Source organism: Chiloscyllium plagiosum, chromosome 18, assembly GCF_004010195.1.
Source record: "Chiloscyllium plagiosum isolate BGI_BamShark_2017 chromosome 18, ASM401019v2, whole genome shotgun sequence".
NCBI lineage: Eukaryota > Metazoa > Chordata > Chondrichthyes > Orectolobiformes > Hemiscylliidae > Chiloscyllium > Chiloscyllium plagiosum.
In genome coordinates, this window is record NC_057727.1 from 60687903 (window position 1) to 60707732 (window position 19830).

Here is a 19830-nt window from a genome sequence, read left to right on the forward strand (position 1 = left end):
ATTCCTGAAGAAGGGCTTATGCCCGAAACGTCGATTCTCCTGTTCCCTGGATGCTGCCTGACCTGCTGCGCTTTTCCAGCAACACATTTCCAGCTCTGATCTCCAGCATCTGCAGACCTCACTTTCTCCTAGAAAGTGGGGGCAAGAGAGGAGGAGCATTTTTGATTAGGGAATACATCTAGGGAAGTTAATTTGGGTAGAACTGAGAAAGAAAAAAGGAATGATCACCTTGGGATTGTATTATAGATCCTCCAATAGCCAGAGGGAAATTGAGAAACAAATTTGAAAGGAGATCTCAGTTATCTAGAAGAATAATAGGGTGGTTATGCTAAGGGATTTTAACTTTCCAGACACGGACTAGGACTGCCATAGTTTTAAAGGCTTGGATGGAGAGGATTTTGTTGAATGTGATTCAGTATGTGGATGTACCTAGTAGAGAAAGTGCAAAATTTGACCTACACTTGGGAAATAAGGCAGGGCAGGTGACTGAAGAGTCAGTGGGGCACTTTGGGGCCAGCAACCATAATTCTATTAGTTTTAAAACAGTGATGATAAGGATAGGCCAGATCTAAAAGTTGAAGTTCTAAATTGGAGGAAGGCCAATTAGGCAAGAATTTTCCAAAGTTGACTGGGGGCAGATGTTTCAGGTAAAGGGGTGGCTAGAAAATGGGAAGCTTTCAAAAATGAGATAACAAGTGTCCAGGGACAGTATATTCCTATTAGGCTGAACGGCAAGGCTGGTAGATGTAGGGAATGCTGGATGAGTAGAGAAATTGAGGTTTTGGTCAAGAAAAGGAAGCCTATTTCAGGACATTCAATTTCTAATTGAATCCTTAGAAAAGTACAAAAGGAGTATACTTAAGAGGGAAATCAGGAGGGCAAAAAGGGGACATGAGCTAGCTTTGGCAAATAGGGGTAAGGAGAATTCAAAAGGGATTTTATAAATACATTAAGGACAAAAGGGTAACCCGGGAAAGAATTTGGCCCCTTAAAGAGCAGCAAGGCCACCTATGCGTGGAACTGCAGGAGATTGGGGAAATATGAAATGAGTATTTTGCATCAGTGTTTACTGTGGAGAAGGATATGGAAGATTTCATACATTGGGAAGTAGATAGCTATATTTTGAAAAATGTATATTAGATTAGATTACAGTGTGGAAACAGGCCCTTCGGCCCAACAAGTCCACACCGACCCGCCGAAGCGAAACCCACCCCTACCCCTACATTTTGCCCCTTACCTAACACTACAGGCAATTTTAGTATGGCCAATTCACCTGACCCTGCACATCTTTGGACTGTGGGAGGAAACCGGAGCACCCGGAGGAAACCCACGCAGACACGGGGAGAACGTGCAAACTCCACACAGTTAGTATATATTACAGAGGAGGTGATGCTGGACGTCTGAAAATGCATAAAGGTGGATAAATCCCCAGGACCCAATCAAGTGTACCCTACATTTCGATAGAAAGTTAGGGAAGTGATTTCTGGGCACCTTGCTGAGATACTTGTATCGTTGATAGCTGTGGTGAGGTGCCTGATGACTGGAAGTACCACAATTTAAGGAAGGTGGTAAGCAAAAGCCAGGGAACTATGGACTGGTGAGCGTGACATCAGCGGTGGGCAAGCTGGTGGAGGGAATCCTGAGGGACAGAAATTACATGTATTTGGAAAGACAAGGACTGATTAGGGATAGTTAACATGGATTTGTGCATAGGAAATCATGTCTCACTAACTTGATTGAGTTTTGAAGTAAAAAAGAGGATCAATGAGGGCAGAGAAGTGGACGTGATCTATACGGACTTCAGTTTGGCGTTCGACAATCTTCCTCACAGTAGACTAGTTAGCAAGGTTAGATCACATGGAACACAGGGAGAACTAACTAGTTGAATACAGAATTTGCTTGATGGTAGTGGTGGAGGGTTGCTTTTCAAACTGGAGGCCTCTGACCAGTGGTGTGCCACAAGAATCTGTGCTGGGTCCGTTGCTTTTCATCAGTGAAATAAATGATTTTGAAATTAACATAAGAGGTATAGTTAGTACGTTTGCAGATGACACCAAAATTGGAGGTGTATTGGACAGTGAAGAAGGTTACGTCAGAGTACAACAGGATCTTGATCAGATGGGCCAATGGGCTGAGGAGTGGCAGGTGTTGCGCTTTGGAAAGGCAAATCAGGGCAGGACCTATATACTTAATGGTAAGGTCCTGGAGAGTGTTACTGAACAAAGAGACCTTGGACTGCAAGTTCACAGTTCCTTGATAGTGGAGAAAGTGTTTGGTATGCTTGCCTTTATTGGTCAGTGCATCGAGTCTAGGAGTTGGGAGGTCATGTTGCGTCTATATAGGACATTGGTTAGGCCACTTTTAGAATACTGGGTGCAATTCTGGTCTCCCTGTTATAGGAAGGATGTTGTGAAACTTGAAAGGGTTCAGAAAAGATTTACAAGAATGTTGCCAGGGTTAGACAGTTTGAAGTATAGGGAGAGGTTAACTAGGCTGGGACTATTTTCCCTGGAGCAGTGCAGTCTGAGGGGTGACCTAAAAGAGGTTTATAAAATCATGAGGTATGGATAGGGTAAATAGAGGTCTGTTTCCCAGTATGAGGGAATCAAAACTAGAGGGCATAGCTTTAAGGTGAGAAGGGAAAGATTTAAAAGGGACCTAAGAGGCAACTTTGTTCATGCAGAGGGCGGTGTGTGTATGGAATGAGCTGCCAAAGGAAAGGTAGCGGCTGGTACAATTTAAAAGGCATCAAAGTGGACATGTGAATAGGAAGGGTTCAGAGGGATATGGATCAAATGTGGGAAAACGGGACTAGATTTATCCAGGATACCTGGTCGGCCTGGAGGAGTTGAACCAAAGGGTCTGTTCCCATACTGTACAACTCTATGATTCTAAGTATTATTAGTTGATACACTGATTTGGTGATATAATTCCAAGTCAAAATGGTACAGGACTGGGAGAGGAACTTGAAAGAGTTGGTATACCCATTTGGAACGTGTTGTTGGAAGGAACCTTTTGAGATGCAGCACTGCATTTTGTAATTTTTAATTTGTTCATGGGATGAGTGTGTTGCCAAGGACAGCACTTATTGCCCATCATTAATAAATGTTGGCTCAGCCAGCTCGCAATTACACTCTGCTCCATAGTTTACATTATTATCCCTGCTTGTTTACCCCCCCTCCAATGTATTTTCCCCTCAGCGTGTAATTGATCTCCTGTTGCTTTGAGTCCCCATGATGCAGTATGACTCCTCCAACTGTATTACTGTGCTCCGCAGCAAATTATTTCCCCTAGTATAACAGTTCTCCACCTCAGCATGTTATTGCTCCCCCAGTGTACTATCGCCCTTCCCACGCATTCTCTCTGGGCTCCCAATCCATGTTAGCTCTCCGCCACCCTCTCCCCCCCCCCCCCCCCCACCCCATTTCATCACTGGGGAGATGCCAGTGTTGGACTGGGACGTACAAAGTTAAAAATCACACAACACCAGGTTATAGTCCAACTCGTTTAATTGATATTCCTGATGAAGGGCTTTTGCCCGAAACGTCGATTTTACTGCTCCTTGATGCTGCCTGAACTACTGTGCTTTTCCAGCACCACTCTAATCTAGACCTTAATTGAAATCTGTTGGACTATAACCTGGTGTTGTGTGATTTTTAACTTTGTACACCCCAGTCCAACACCGGCACCTCCAAATCATGAGGTATATTATTACTTTTTCCCCCAAGCCCCCTACTTTTTTTTTCCTCTGTCCCTTCACACTCTTCCCCGTATATTATCTCTCTCTCCCCTATTTATTGTCACTGTGTACCCCCCATCCCCACATTTTCTAACAGTGAAGCGTTGCCCCAGTGGATGTCAGGCCTGTCTGCCTGTTTACATTAGAAACCACGTTGCTATGTGGTAACCAGGGCAATGGCGGGGTGAGGGTAGCCCGGCCGCAGCTCCTTACCACTGTTCGACCTTCTCCCTGTCGTGCACCCTGTCGATCCAGGTGGGGACGGCTCGCATTTTCCCCTGTGAGAGTGAGGGTGAGTGTGTGCGTGTCCGCCCGGGCTTTACGGACAGACGGCGCACTCAGGCCTCCCTGTGGAGGAGCGCCCAGGTGCCGGTCCCTCCGACGGCCATCTTCCTGCGCGAGTCTCGCGTGATGTCGAGCGAGCCGCCCTGGAATGGCGGGCTGGGGGGGGACGGACTGCCCACTGGATCAACCACCTCAGACTGGGACTCTTGACTCGCCCAGAGGGAGTCCAGCTTTACTAACATCTCCCTGACTTTTACCGCATTCCCCGCCGCAAGAGTCTGATCCCGAAGGGAAATGTAGTCATTGGCGGTTCCTAACCATCACAGGCCAGCAATCAGCTTGAATAAGGTAGAGAGAGAGAGAGACACACACAATGAATTGTTTTCTCTTATTAATATGTATGCCAACATTCATGAAGAAGGGTTGTACCCAAAACTTCCGGGTGCTGCCCGGCTTGCTGTGTTCTTCCAGCCTCCTGCTTGTCTACTTTGGATTCCAGCATTTGGATTTTTTTTTGTCTCCAGCATTTATAGCCCAGCGGGCTGTTAAGAGTTTCCTGATGGAGGGCTTTTGCCTCAAAGGTCAATTTTCCTGCTCCTCAGATGCTGCCTGACCTGCTGTGCTTTTCCAGCACAACTCTAATCTTGACCCTGATCTCCAGCATCTGCAGTCCTCACTTTCGCCTAGTTAAGAGTCAACCACTTGGCAATGTTATGTGGTCTGGAGCCACATGTAGCCCAGACCAGGTTAGGATGTCAGTTTCCATCCCGAAAGGACATTAACAACCAAATGGGGTTTTGCAACAATTGGCAATGAATTGAATTTATTGTCACGTGTGCTGAGGCACAGTGAAAAGCTTTGTGAATTTATGATTGTCATTAGACTCTTAATTCCAGATTTTTATTGAATTCAAATTCCAATGGTGTGATTCAAACAGGTCCCCTGGGTCTCTGGATTAACCACTCAGCCATTGCCTCTCCATGTTGTTCTAATTAGCTAATGATAGAAGGACAAGAGGGGAACATATTTTTCCTGAATCGATGATAACAAGACAAAAACAAATTCAGTTTGGACAAAGGGTCTCTAGACCCTGAAATATTAACTCAGAATTCTGTACACAGACACTGCCAGACCTGCTGAGTTTTTCCAGCAATTTCTGTTTTTGCTTCAGATATTCAACATCCATAATTCTTGTGAGTTTTTTTGTTTGATGATAATGAGTTTGCATTCACCATCTTTTGTGGGCAATGCAAAATAAGACAATGAACAATTTTGAAAATGAACAGGACCAGCAATTGAGAAGTGATAGAGTTTAGCAGAAAGAACCAGGGAGACAATATAAAATGGAGTTCCAATCAAGAGTCATATAGGACTCTCTCTCTATCCTTTCTCCACAGATATTGCCAGACCTTTTCAACCTCTCCAGCCCTTCTTTTTATGTCAGATCACCCGCATCCACAGTACTTCCCACCAATACACTCCTCCGCCTCGCCGAACTGGCCCTCACCCTTAATAACTTCTACTTTCACTTCTGCCATTTCCTCCAAATCTTGAGGGTAGCCATGGGCACCCGGATGGGCCCCAGCTACGCCTGTCTTGTCCACCTCCTGATGCTGCCTGGCTTGCTGTGTTCTTGGATTCCAGCATCTGCAGAGTTTTTGTCTCCACAGTACTTTGTTTTCATGAAAATGAAGGTTATTGTTTTAAAGAGAGTTGAGGCACAGAGACTAGGGGTTACATGCGTTATCATTGAATGTGGTATGTAGGTTGAGACAGTAACTAATAAAGTAGTTGGGACCTGAGGTTTTCTAATTCATGGGGAGATGGTAGTTTACTTGTAATGTTACTGGATTAGTAATCCAGAGGACCAGGCTAATGCTCCAAAGCATTTCAAATCCCACCTTGCTTGCTGGTGAAATTTAAGTTCAATTAATAACATTTAGTACTGGAAGCTAGTGTTAGAAATAGTGACGATACTTGTAAAAACTCACTTTGTTCATGAATGCCCTTTAGGGAAGGATATCTTTTGTCCAATATGTGACTCCAGACCAATGGTAATGTGATTGATTCTTAACTGTCCTCTAAAGTGGTCAAGCAAGCTATTCCGTTCAGGGGCAATTCAGAGGAATAGAGGGAATAGTGTGCATGTGCAGTGGTCCTTAAGGTATCAGGATAGGTGGATAAAGTGATTCAGAAGGTATGTGCTATTCATGCCTTTATTCATCAAAGCAGAGTGTTTAAGAGCTGGAAGGTTAGACCGAAACTGTATAAGATACTGGCCAGGCCACAACTAGAGAACTGTGCAGATCAGAAATCCACATTATAGGAAGGGTGCAATAGCACTGGAGAGGGTGCACAAGAGATTTACTGGGCTGGAGAGTTTGAAGAGACTGGCGTTGTTTTCCCTGGAGCAGAGGACACTAAGAGTGAGATATGATTGTGATGTATAAAATTATGAGGGGCATAGTTAGAGTAGACAAAAAGAAACTTTTTCCTGTGAAGGCTTAGAGAGCTGTGAGGAGAATTATTTTCACCCAGTGAGATCTGGAACCCACTACCTGTATTGGTGGTCGAGGCAGAAACCCTATATTGAAGAAGTATTTAGATGTGGACCTGCACTGTCAAGGCATATAAATCTATTGGCCAAAAGCTGGAAAATGGGATTAGAATAGTTGTTTTTGTGTGGATGCAATGGACTGAAGTGCCCTTTTCAGTGCTGTCAATCTCTATGACTAAAATTCATGATGGGCAACAAATGCTTGTTTTGCCAATAACATCCATATCTATGAAATAATTTTTTTTTCCAAAGTATAGCATATAAAAACAAAGGAATGATGATAAAGCTTTACAAGTTTGACCTCAACTGGAATATGTTGTCCAATATGTACGCCAGGAAGCTTTTAGAGTAGATGCAGAAAAGAAATCATACAAACGGCTCCAGGAATTATAGACTTCAGTTACATGGATTGAGCTGAAAAGCTAGGGTTCTATTCCTAAGAGAAGAGAAAGTTACAATGGAATTTTATGTAACAGTCACTAGAGTTCTGGTTAGAGAAGAAAGTGGCATCAAGATCAATGAAACGTCATGTGTCCAGTGTCAAAGCTGAAGACTCTTAGGGCCTCACAGCTGTTTATCACTGTGCTGTCATCTCAGGGATAGGTGATTATAAGGTATGATTTTATAAGAATGATTATGTCAGACTGTGGCTTGATTAGTCTGTGGGCCAGTTCTTCCACTACAGTGAGGAGGACTTTACACGGTAGGTGTATGTGCCATTGTCATTTTTGCCTATCACCACCCCGCCCCTCAACTGAGGGATTTGGGGATCCTGGTGCATGATTCACAAAAAGCTAACATCTAAGTTCATAGGGAAGGTAGTTGTTGGGAAAATGCAGGAAAGTGGAGTTCAGGATTTTCAGATCAGCCTTGATCTCATTGATTGGCAGAGCAGACTTGATAGCCCAAGTGGTCTACTTCTCCTGTACAAACTTATGGTAAAATCCAGAGGATACTTGTGTAAAATGGCTTACAAAAGAGCCCCCATAACAATCAGGGAAGAACTTTTTTACCCTGTGAACAATTAAAATCTGGAATGCAGTACCTGAGAGAGTAGTGGAGTCAGATGCAACTGTGGCTATCAAAACACAGTTGGATACGCATCTGAAGTGAACACTTGTGCAGGGCTTTGCAGGAAAGAGAAGAGGTAAGAAGTCAAGTGGTTCTAGTAGAGAACTGGTGTGGACACAGTGGCCTGTTCCTGTGCTGCAACTATTCTGTGATTCATTTGATATTTAAGTCTGTGCAGAGTCAAACCCAAAGGCTGGAAATAGGCAGGAGATCAGGCGGCACTGGAGAGAGAAAAGCACAGTTTCACGTATATAACTTTTCATTAGAAATGAAAAATGTTGAAGTAGAAGTGTAAAAATGATTACTGAGATGGAAATGGATTTAGGAATTAGGAAAGAATAAAGAAGAAGCAGCCCTAAGATGATTGATAGATGTATTGGAATACTTCCCAATTGCCTGGAAGATGCAATTCCAACAATACTCAGCAACTTATTCCATGCAGTACAAAGTAGCCGCTTGATTGTGGCCTCATTCACCACCTTCAAAATTGACTTCCTCACCCACAACAATTTGGATCAGTGGTTAGCACTGCTGCCTCACGGCGCCAGGGACTTGGATTCAATTCCAGCCTCAGGCAACTGTTTGTGAGGAGTTTGCACGTCCTCCCTATGGCGAACGTGAGTACTGCAGATGCTGGAGATTAGAGTGAATAGCGTGGTGCTGGAAAAGCACAGCAGGTCAGGCAGCATCCGAGGAGCAGGAAAATTCCTGATGAAGGGCTTTTGTCCGAAATTTCGATTTTCCTGCTCCTCAGATGCTACCTGACCCACATTCTCCCCATGCCTGCATGGGTTTCCTCCAGGTGCTCCAGTTGCCTCCCACAATCCAAAGATGTGCAGGTTAGGTGAATTGGCCATGCTAAATTTCCCACAATGTTCAGAGATGTGTGGGTGAAGTGCATTAGTCAGGGGTAAATCTAAAGGAATGGGTCTGAGTGGGTTGCTGTTCAGAGGGCCGGTGTGGACTTGTTGAGCCTAATGGCCTGTTTCCACACTGTAGGGGTTCTGTGAACCACAACAATATGTTAAGAATGTTTTGATAATACCTTCTGAACCTGCACCATTTGCTATCTAAATAAAAGGTCATAGGCAGCAAACCACACACCATCTTGACTTGAAATCGTATAACTGTTACTTCACTGTCACTGCATCAAAATCCTTGAACTCCAGGACAGTGCTGTGGGTGTGCCTACACCCCAGAGACTGCAGCCATTCAAGGAGACCTGCTCACCATCACTTTCATTGGACATTTCAGAATTGTCATCAAATACTGACCTGGCCAGTGACGCTGACATCCCACGAATGTTTAAAAAAACTATTAGAAGGTATGATGGTGAGATCGGAGGAATAATATTAAAAGAACAAAAGGTTGGCCCAGGGAAGATTTAAATGGTAAAAGTGGAACCATTGCAAAGTAAGTTTGGAAAGTTAGGCCAAAAAGTAGTTCTCTTCTAGAAGTGCCTATAGTTTAATGTTAACACATGGAGAAACTGCAAGAAATTGATGAGTCATGCCGTTATTTCCTGGATTTATTGGAACATACTTTTGAGGCAACATCAAAGTTGTTTCTGACTACCTATTATGTGAAACATTTTGCCAGAGAGCATTTGTGGCGGCACAGAAGTTGCCCATAATGTGCCTGCACAGACCTCATGCCTCCAATATAAATAACATTTTCATTGCTATTGAAATACCCATAAGTACAAATCCAGTGGGAAAAATACGTTTTTGAAAATGGGAAAAGCAAAATATGAATGTAATTAATTGTGCTGTATTTTTGGCAGGGAAAAGGATTTAAAGGAAACTTTCCGAATGGAAGTATCTCCTTCTGGTGTGGTCAACAACAATGAACACTGTTTCCCAAATGGAACTATCAAAAGAGAATATCTTAAACCCTGAAATGGAAAGCACAGAAAACACACAGTCTTTGTCTGAAACTGGGCCTATCACTCATGCTTTGGATAATAAAATAGCCCAAGACTGTTACCCTGAACTTCCTGAAGGATGGAAGAGAATAGTGAAAGAAAGAAAAACTGGGAAGTCAGCAGGAAAATCTGATGTTTACATTGTAAGGTGGGAGATATTTTTATTTTTAAAACACAGTTGGTAACTTTAATCTTTTCACAAGATGGTGAAGGAATGAAATATTTTTACAGTTAGTTTAGAGGCAGCTAAAATACCTGACTCACTGATTCACTAATCTCAGTCTTTTAACACCAGAAACTGCACCAGACCCAAGACTTACACAAGTACACGTGAAAAAATTAGGACTTGGACATTCAGCCTCTCGAGCCTTCTTCATCTCTTGATAAAATTATCTGTTTGTGACCTGCACACTTGTGACCTTAAAGTCGTGAACCATTTTCCTGTGTATCGCAAAACCCTTTGAATCCCTCATCAATCAAGGATTGATCAGCCCTAAAATTCTTCAATAACTCTGCCTCCATTGCACTCTCCGAAGCGAATACCACAGACGAACTGACTTGACACCTGGGACGAAGAGTTGGACAGGTTGGACCCATATTCATTGGAGTTTAGAAGAATGAGAGGCAATCTTTTTGAAACATATAAGATCTAGCAGGGACTTGACAGGGTGAATGCTGAAAGCAAGTTTCTCCTTGTAGAAGAGATTATAATTCTGTGGGAACTAGAGAGACTGACGGTTGGTGTGTTGTCTCCCAGTTGCCAGGGTTCGTGATGTCTCTGATTGTGTTTTTGGGATCCTTGAGGGGGAGGGGGTGCAGCCCCAGGTCATAGTCCACATAGACACAGATAGGAAAAGGGATGGGGATTTAAGGCAGAAATTCAGGGAGCTAGGGTGGAAGCCTAGTGCGAGAACAAACAAAGTTGTTATCTCTGGTTCATTGCCCGTGCCACGTGCTAGCGAGACGAGGAATAGGGAGGGAGAGGAGTTGAACAAGTGGCTACAGGGATGGAGCAGGAGGAGGGTTTCGGGTACCTGGATATTTCAAGATCATTCTGGGGTAAGTGGAACCTCTACAAATAGGATGCTCTAAACCTGAATCAGAGGTGTACCGAAGTTCTGGTAGGTGAGTTTGCTAATGCTCTTCGGGAGGGTTTGAACTAATTCAACAGGAGATGGGAACCTAAATTGTACTTCCAGTGTCCAGGAGGTTAAGAGCAGTGAGTTCATAAATGAGGTTTCAAGGTCACAAGAGTTCACCGACAAGCAAGAAGGTTTGAAGTGTGTCTGCTTCAATGCCAGGAGCATCAGGAATAAGGTAGATGACTTTGCAGCTTGGGTTGGTACCTGGGACTTTGATGTTGTGGCCATTTCAGAGACAGGGATACAACAGGGACAGGCATGGTTGTTGCAGGTTCCGGGATTTGGATGTTTCAGTAAGAACAGAGATGATGGTAAAAGAAGGGGAGGTGTGGCATTACTGACTGGTCTGTAATTGCCAGGGATTTCCCTATTACCCTTCTTGAAAAGAGGAACAACATTCACCTCCTTCCAATTCTCCAGAACCACTACCGTGGAGCCTGAGGAGGCAAATATCCTCGCCAGTGGCTTAGCAACCTCCTTTCTCGCTTCTCGGAGCAACCTAGGATAAATCTGGTCTGGCCCTGGGGACTTATCAATCTTAATGTTTTCCAAAGTTTCCAGCACACTAACTTCATCAATCTTGATCTGGTCAAGACTGTATCCCAGCTCCTCAAAGTTCCAATCACAACATGGTCCCTTTCCTTGGTGAAAACCGAAGCAAAAAACTCATTTAGGGCTTCCCCTATCTGCTCAGACTCCACGCACAAGTTCCCTCCGCTATCCCTGATTGGCCCTACCTTCTCCCTGATCATTCTCTTATTCCTCACGTATGAGTAAAATGCCTTTGGGTTCTCAATAATCCTTCTTGCCAACCCTTTTTCGTGGCCACTCCTGGCTCTCCTCAGTCCATTTCTGAGCTCCTTTCTAGCAAGCCTGTAATCCTCTAAAGCAGTGCTAGATCTTTGCTTCCTCCACCCTTTTTAGTTGCCTTCTTCCTTTTAATGAGAAACTCCTCTATTCTCATCATCCTAGGTTCCTTAATCTTACCCCTTCTTACCTGTCTCAGAGAAACAAATTCGTGCATCACTCCCCACAACTGCTCCTTAAATAGTCTCCACATGTCTGCTGTGCCCTTTCTGTGGAACAGTTACTCCCAGTCTATACTTCCCAACTCCTGTCTGATAACATCATAATTTCCTTTTCCCCAATTAAATATCTTCCCTTGGTAACTGCTCCATTCCCACTCAAGGCTATGCTAAATGTGAGGCAATTTTGATCACTTTCACTAAAGTGCTCTTCCACCACGAGATCTGACACCTGTCCTGGCTTGTTGCCGAGCACCAAATCCAAAATGGCCTCTCCCCTCGTTGGTCTGTCTACAGACTGAGTAAGGAACCCTTCCTGAACACACCTGACAAAAATGGCTCCATCCAAACTATCTGTACTTAGGAGGTTCCAGTCAATATTGGGAAAATTGAAATCACCCATAACAACAACAGTGAGCCTTACTTCAGTTGTGGGTAAAGTGTTTGAAAAGGTTATAAGAGATAGAATTTATAATCATCTAAAGGGGAATGAGTTGATTCAGGATAGTCAACATAGTTTTGTGGAGTGTAGGTTATGCCTCATAAACCTTATTGAGTTCTTTGAGATAGTGACCAAACAGGTGGATGAGGGTAAAGCGGTTGATGTGGTGTATATGGATTTCAGTAAGGTGTTTGATAAGGTGCCCCATAGTAGGCTATGGCACAAAATATGGAGGCATGGGATTGAGGGTAATTTAGCGGTTTAGATCAGAAATTGGCTAGCTGATAGAAGACAGAGGGTGGTGGTGGATGGGAAATATTCATCCTAGAGTTCAGTTACTAGTGGCGTACCGCAAGGATCTGTTTTGGACCACTGCTGTTTGTCATTTTTATAAATGATCTGGATGAGGACATAGAAGGATAGGTTAGTAAATTTGCAGATGCCACTAAGGTCGGTGGAGTTGTGGATAGTGCTGAAGGATGTTGCAGGTTACAGAGGGATATAGATAAGCTGCAGAGCTGGGCTGAGAGGTGGCAAATGGAGTTTAATGTGGAAAAGTGTGAGGTGATTCACTTTGGAAGGAGCAACAGGAATGCAGAGTACCGGGCTAATGGTCAGATTCTTGGTAATGCAGATGAGCAGAGGGATCTCAGTGTCCATGTGCATAGATTCCTGAAAGTTGTCACCCAGGTTTATAGGGTTGCTAAGAAGGCATACGGTGTATTAGCCTTTATTGGTAGAGGGATTGAGTTTCGGAGCCACAAGGTCAAACTGCAGCTGTACAAAACACTGGTGCTGCCGCACTTGGAGTATTATGTACAGTTCTGGTCACCACATTATAGGAAGAATGTGGAAGGTTTGTAAAGGGTGCAAAGGAGATTTACTAGGATGTTGCCTGGTATGGAGGGAAGGTCTTATAAGGAAAGGCTGAGGGACTTGAGGCTGTTTTCATTAGAGAGAAGAAGGTTGAGAGGTGACTTAATTGAGACAAATAAGATAATCAGAGGGTAAATAGGGTGGACAGTGAGAGCCTTTTTCCTCGGATGGTGATAGCTAACACAAGGGGCATAGCTTTAAATTGAGGGGTGATGGATATAGGACAGATGTCAGAAGGTAGTTTCTTTACTCAGAGTAGTAAGGGCATGGAACGCACTGCCTGCAACAATAGTAGACGCACCAACTTTAAGAGCATTTAAATGGTCATTGGATAAACATATGGATGTAAATGGAATAGTGTAAGTTAGATGAGCTTCAGATTGGTTCCACAGGTCGGTGCAACATTGAGGCCTGAAGGGCCTGTACTGTGCTGTAACGTTCTATGTTCTACTAATTAGGAGATACAGTTTAAGATTAAAGGCGTCTCCCTTTTAAGACAGAAACAAGGAGAATTTATTTTATGTTATTCTGTTTGTCTCCCTCCCTTTCACTGCTTGTTTTCTAAGCATTTCTGGGATATTATTTATGCCCTGTACAAGATGTGAAGAAAGATTTAACATATCTGTTCAACTCTTCCACCATTTCTTTATTTGCATTACTAATGTCTTGCCTCACTGAATTGTGATCCTGCCTCATGTACTTGAGTACATGTGACAATACACTTAATTTTAATTCTAGCAATGTGACTCCTGATGGAAAAGGAGTGAGTTACTACGACACATCAAAACATCATAAGACATCTCCCAAGATTTCTACAGGTGAAGAAGATTAATTCAACTTAAGTGATGCCCCCCTTCTCTCCATAATCTCATATCTAGGTCTCCTCCTGTTGTTCAGTGGGTAAGATTTGGAACTGAGCTATACTGTTCAATGAGATGCAGGTTTAATGCACATTTGTTACATTTGCTCACTCAGTGGCACTGGATTACTATAATTGGATTCAAGTATGGCGTGGGACTTAGAAAAATCAGCTAGGCTTTGATTTCTGATCATTGGTCTGGTGAATGTCTACTGAAAAATGCCAATACATTGATGCTAGATCTGGAGAACTAGGTTTGATTGTGATAGTTCTGTGGATGATCTGTTTGCAGGCGGTTACTGTCAAACAAGTAGCTAAGAAATATAAGGGCAGATAAAGCATGAAGGAAGAGCAGAATATTGAGAAGGAAGAAGTGACTTTTCCTTGCCTGGTACAAGCTAGTTTTAGTTCACTTCCGCTTGCAAACCAGCCAGCCTTCCAAACCTGCAAGTATTATAACCTATATGTAAATCATTGAGCAAATTCCTAGGGATTCTGTCCATAAACTTTGTCCTCCTTCCTCTTGGCTGTAACCACTAGTTCATTAACTGTTACATTTTTCATTTTAACCTGCCCATTTCTATCCACAGTTGTTCTGCTCCTGCAGGATGGCAGTAGCTAAAAGGTATTCAATTTCAGTCTTTGTTCTTTGCTGTTAGTTTTAAATCTCTTCTTCCTAATGTCAAGCATTGGAAAGGAACATTTCATTAAACATTTGTAGTGCAAGAGATCCAGACAACAGCAGGTGGGATGGTAGTCTTGAGAGATTTTTATAAATATTTTTCGTTCATGGGATGTGGGCATCAGATCCATTGCCCTTTTGCTCTTGAACTGAATAACATGTCAGGACATTGCAGAGTGCAGCTGATAGTCAATCAACCACGTTACTGTGGGTGGGGAGCCACATGTAGGGTAGACTAAGTAAAATGACAGATGTTTAACCCGAATTGCATTGAACAAGATGGGCATTTACAATAATGGGCAGTGACCTTTGATTCCAGATTTTTATTGAATTCAGATTTTTTTTCCCATCTGGCTTGGACTGATTCAAACTTAAGACCCTAGAATATGAGCCTAGGGTCTGGATTACTAGTGACAGTGATATAACCACTACAAGGCCTGTTTGGAGGGGCAAATCAGGAAGACTATGATCTGTATAGAGAGGCGTGGAAGAGAAACGCTTCTGCTCCAGGAGTGGCAATCAGGAAGCCTGGACTAAAGAAGTAAAGTTTGCACATTTTGATTCAGTTTTATTTCAGGTCAGGTATTAAAGAACTGAGATTAATAAATGACAATAAAGCTGATATTTTGTTCTAAAACTAGCACTGCATTTCAAATTTTAGATTTGCTCGTGCATCCCATTTACCCACAGTGCCATCAAAACAATACAGTGAGGACTGGCACTGAGCAAATAGTGATCAGTTCGACAACCCATCATGTTTAAAATGCAATTTTGATAGGCAGGTCTCATCACAATATGACAGGTTTAAATAGGAAGTTTCCATTATAGTACAGACATAAATATTTACAACTGTAATAGAATAACCCTGCTTCACACAAGTCTTGATCTTGACAGCCCTGTGTCTGATGCCATTGGAAATCAATTAGTCTTCATTATTTAATTGGAGAGCAATTGAAGAAGCAAATGTTCCTGTGGGGGATAAAGCTGTTTTTGTTTTTATGTACATTCATATTCCTTTGTTTAGTCCTCAGGGGAAACTATTTCGATCCTCAAAGGAACTTAAAAATTACTTTCAGAGAAGCACCAGAGAGGAAAACCTGAACCCTGAAGACATTAGTGTTTTCTGGCGAGGCTCTACTCGGGAAAGGATCACCCTTGATAAACAGACAAGTCAGCTACAGGCCACCACTCCCATAACACAAGACTTCAACACATTGACTGTTGACATTCCACAAACTGTGTTGCAAGATCCTGGTAGAGAGGAAGGATGTGAAACCGAGGGTGGTTGCAGTAAAAGGCAGAGGCAGACAAAGGTTAAAAATGCCTCAAAGCAGAAAGCTAAAAAAGGTGCAAAACTGCAAAACTCTAACAGGCAGAGGTTGTGTTCAAGAAGATTGACTGCAAAAGCAGACCAGAAAGAACTTCCTCCATCTGAAGAAAAGAAGCTGGGTGATGGGACTCCACTTGATGGAAGTCAAGAAAGTTCCAAAGCTAAGAGGAAAGCCAGCAGCAGAAAGTCTAAAGAGCAAGCAGCAGACAACAAAAAGCAGTCTCGAAAGGAGCAGGCATTTCTAAGCAAAGGATCACCAGAAGTACAAGTGGAAGAAGCTGAAGAATCTGTTTCTGAAGTATCAAAGTTTAACAGGCAGATGGCACTGTCAAGCAAGGAGGACAGTGCTGCTGATAGCGCAATCTCTGGAAGATCTGAATTATGCACCAGCCCCTCACATTGCTCAGAATCTGAAATTCCCTCTGAAAACACTCGCAGGGACACAAAGGAATCCAATGGGGACAGTTTTACATTGCTTAAAACCCAAGGTACTTCATTTAAAGTAAAGTTAAGTATTTACGTATAAGTGTGAAGTATGTGTGTCTGCTTTTAATTCTGTTATATTTTCTCAAAAAGCAGAATAAAAAGAGTGAAAATCCCAGCTAGCTGAAGCCACTGATTTGTGTTTCCAGCATCTAAGATCTTCTTCCAAAACAAGTAAAAACAGAATGGCAGACTATTAATAATAAGAATGTTATAGCCAGGGTCGATTCTGTTCTTCTCCAAACTGCACATTCCTGTAAGGGAGTCCAGAGTTGTTTAGACAGGAAGGAATGTTGAGTAAAGGACCCAGTCAGATCAACCATATTCTTACTGAATGACAGAATAGACTGAAGGGTCCAGATGGCTTACTCCTGCCCCTATTTTTCATGATCTTGTGCAGAGATTGTGGTTTAGCAATTGAATAAGACTCAGGCTATTTCCCCCTCCCTAACCTGGGGACATTAAGGTTAATTATCCTTCCTCAACAATTGCTGTACATGAACTCAGCCCAGCACAGGTCAGCAACTGGAACTGAAATTTCTGATCTACGTTTCTCAGCTGTTCTTTATTCTCACTAGCCTAATGTAATTATACTCTATTCCATTTCTGCAAATGTGCCAACTCCATCCCCCACTACCCTGCATGTCCTGCATCAGAAAAGTCATTCATTGCTGAGCCATGGAAATCCTTGTAAAAGGCGTCAGGAGATGACACAAGATTTGAACTCTGTGTTTGATTTTCCAAAGTAATATCCAGCCTTTGATGAAATCTCTGCTCTGTACTTAGGCCCTTTCTAGTGACCCATTCCCCCACCATACCTTGCTGCTATGCGACTTTGCTGTATGGATATTGATGTGAACAAAAGCTGAAACTAGTAAGTCAGCTGGGATAATAGAGTAGGAGACAATCAAGTCTATTGTGGAAGAATATGGGAGAAGGAGTAAGCTGCTCAGCCCCTTGAATTTACTGCATTAGAACAGAGCTGAGTCATTCAGCTCATCAAATTTGTTGCACAACAGCAGGAGATGCATCCTATTTATTTGATAACGGCTGGTATACAAGTCAACACCATTTCTTGTGCCTCTGCATCTGATACCTTGGCATTCTTGCCTGACAAAAAAGTCTTGTGATCTTCGATTTGAAAATTTCAATTGATTGTATCTGTGTTTAATCAGGAACACTAGAGATCTCATAATTCCTCATTTTCTGCTGGATTTCATTTTTTAAGTAGACAATCAACCTGCTCCAAGAGTGAAGATGGATAAAAGGAAGACTAGTCCATACTTTTCAAGGAAGTATTCCGAAGGAGGTATGGAGTGTGAATCTTTATCCAGGTCTAAGCTTGTTGTGTGCTGTGAAATGGTGCTAACCAGTAAGTTGACCCTTTGGTTTGTACTTGCAGCATCCAGCCCACCACGGCGTAAAGCCTTTGCCAAGTGGATTCCTCCTCGATCCCCATTCAAACTGGTCCAGGAGACTCTCTTTCATGATCCTTGGAAACTTCTTATCGCAACCATACTTCTGAATAAAACCTCTGGTGAGTAAGCCTCTAATGTTAACAGAGAAAACTGGGTGTTAGCAATGAGAAATTCAACTGCGGCTACTATTCGGACAGTTCTGTTGACTGGTTGAATTGAAACTGATATCAATACTAATTGAAAAGTTCCCACAATTTTGAACTTTAGTCCTGGTGTTCTCACTCACGCACCCTGCACCCAAACAGTAAATTGCACACTTTGAGCAGGTTAGAAGACATAGATGCCATGTGATGTCTGGTCATCTCCTTAAAAGGAATCCAGGAAGTCGGATGACACTGGTTCACTTGTGCACATCCTGGGTGCCATTTGCCAGGGAGCAGACTCTTCGGAGAAGATTTTCTAACCCAGTTATTCTGTCAACTAATGCTGTGTGCCAAAAAGTTAAAGGAGAGAGGGATATCCCCTTCATCAGGATGCAGTGATTGAGGATAACAGCTCACTACCATCATCTTAGGCTAATTAACAATAGCCATTGTGTGGAATCTGAAAAATAAAAATGATTAGACTGCAAAGTAAAATATAAGACATTATATATTAATATAAATCATAGTAATGCTGTGGAATATTTTGCCAACTTGAACAATATCTGTTTCGAAATCATCTTATAAAGAGACAACTAGTGAGCACACTATCACTTCATCTCTGGCCCAGTTCACATTACACTACACTACTTATTAACACATATTTTGAGTGATTTAATTCATTTTCTAAAGTGACACACAACTGGACAACAGAAATGCTGCCAAATATTTTGCACACAACTTATCAGACTTATATGGCTTTTGTGGAAAATGGAATGTAAAGGATTTCTAAGCAGAAAGGAGGGGTATGTAATCTGCCTTTTCTAGGAACTTTGATGTAAATACTGTAGTGCCATTCCACAACCCAGCTTTGCTGCCAGTATCTGAATCATCAGAAGTATTTAGGTACTAATTTGAAACTGCTCCGATCATAGTTTTTTTTCTTGTATCAGGTAAAAAGGCCATTCCTGTGTTGTGGGATTTCCTGGAAAGATACCCTTCTGCGGAAGTTGCCCGTGTAGCTGATTGGAAAGAAGTAGCTGCACTTCTGAAGCCACTTGGCTTATATGAGCTGAGAGCAAAAGCTATCACCAAGTTTTCTGGTATTATTTCAGTACTTAACCCTGTTGTGTTTACCTTTATTTGCTCGGTCTGTTGATAAAATTATCCATCTGCATTCTTTCCAGTTATTGTTATCTGAGAACCATAGACAGTTACAGCGTAGAAGGAGGCCCTATGTAGTACATTGCCATTCTATGCTGGTCCTTTCAAAAGGATATCATTTCACATCTCTTCTCATTGAACTCCATTTGTCAGGCTACTACTCATGTTGTTATTCTGTCTGTGTTGACATGAAGTCATGGATTTCTGAGTTAATTTCTGTATCATTTGCAACCTTTATAATGCAATTCCCTTCACCTGAATCAAAGTTGTTCATAAAAACAGAAACGTTGTGGACTTAAAATTAATCCTTGGCGAATCCCTCTACTTTCCACCTCACATTCTGAAAAGCATCCATTCAGCTCTAATTGTTGACTGAACCAACTTTATCTCTCTACAGCCATTTTCCCTATAGTTTTACCATCTTACCAGGTGTCCTGTCGGACACTTTGTTGAATGGCTTCTGAAAGTCCATGTGTCCAACATCAATTTGTGCTCCCTTGATCAACCTTCCCTTAACTCATGAGAGAAGTCAATCAATTTGGTCAACACATGGTAACCAGCAATATTAAGAATCTTTTGCTGGTCTTGTTTGAATTGTGCCACTTAATGCAGTTATATCATTATATCAACTCCTTCATGTTGAACAACACTTGGAAGAAGCACCGAGGATGGCAAGGGTGCAAATGTACTCTG

At 42.5% G+C, this 19830-nt stretch overlaps 2 protein-coding genes across 6 annotated transcripts in view; one reads left to right on the plus strand and one right to left on the minus strand.

Annotated features, from left to right (window-relative positions):
* ift122 (intraflagellar transport 122 homolog (Chlamydomonas)) overlaps positions 1-4121 on the minus strand; it is a 139422-nt gene extending 135301 nt beyond the window's left edge. Inside the window, exon 1 of the mRNA XM_043708443.1 lies at positions 3953-4121. Within this exon, the coding sequence (XP_043564378.1) occupies positions 3953-4011 (59 nt within the window). The 5' untranslated portion in view covers positions 4012-4121. The remainder of the gene's footprint in view (positions 1-3952) is intronic.
* mbd4 (methyl-CpG binding domain protein 4) overlaps positions 3935-19830 on the plus strand; it is a 31056-nt gene continuing 15160 nt past the window's right edge. Inside the window, exons 1-6 of one of the 5 annotated variants that reach the window (XM_043708444.1) lie at positions 3935-4372; positions 9436-9724; positions 15627-16420; positions 17644-17724; positions 17818-17952; positions 18927-19076. In XM_043708444.1, the coding sequence (XP_043564379.1) occupies positions 9498-9724; positions 15627-16420; positions 17644-17724; positions 17818-17952; positions 18927-19076 (1387 nt within the window). In that variant the 5' untranslated portion in view covers positions 3935-4372; positions 9436-9497. Of the gene's footprint in view, positions 4373-9435; positions 9725-14518; positions 14546-15626; positions 16421-17643; positions 17725-17817; positions 17953-18926; positions 19077-19830 lie in introns of those variants that run through there. The other 4 variants (XM_043708445.1, XM_043708446.1, XM_043708447.1 and 1 more) reach the window with 4 other exon arrangements.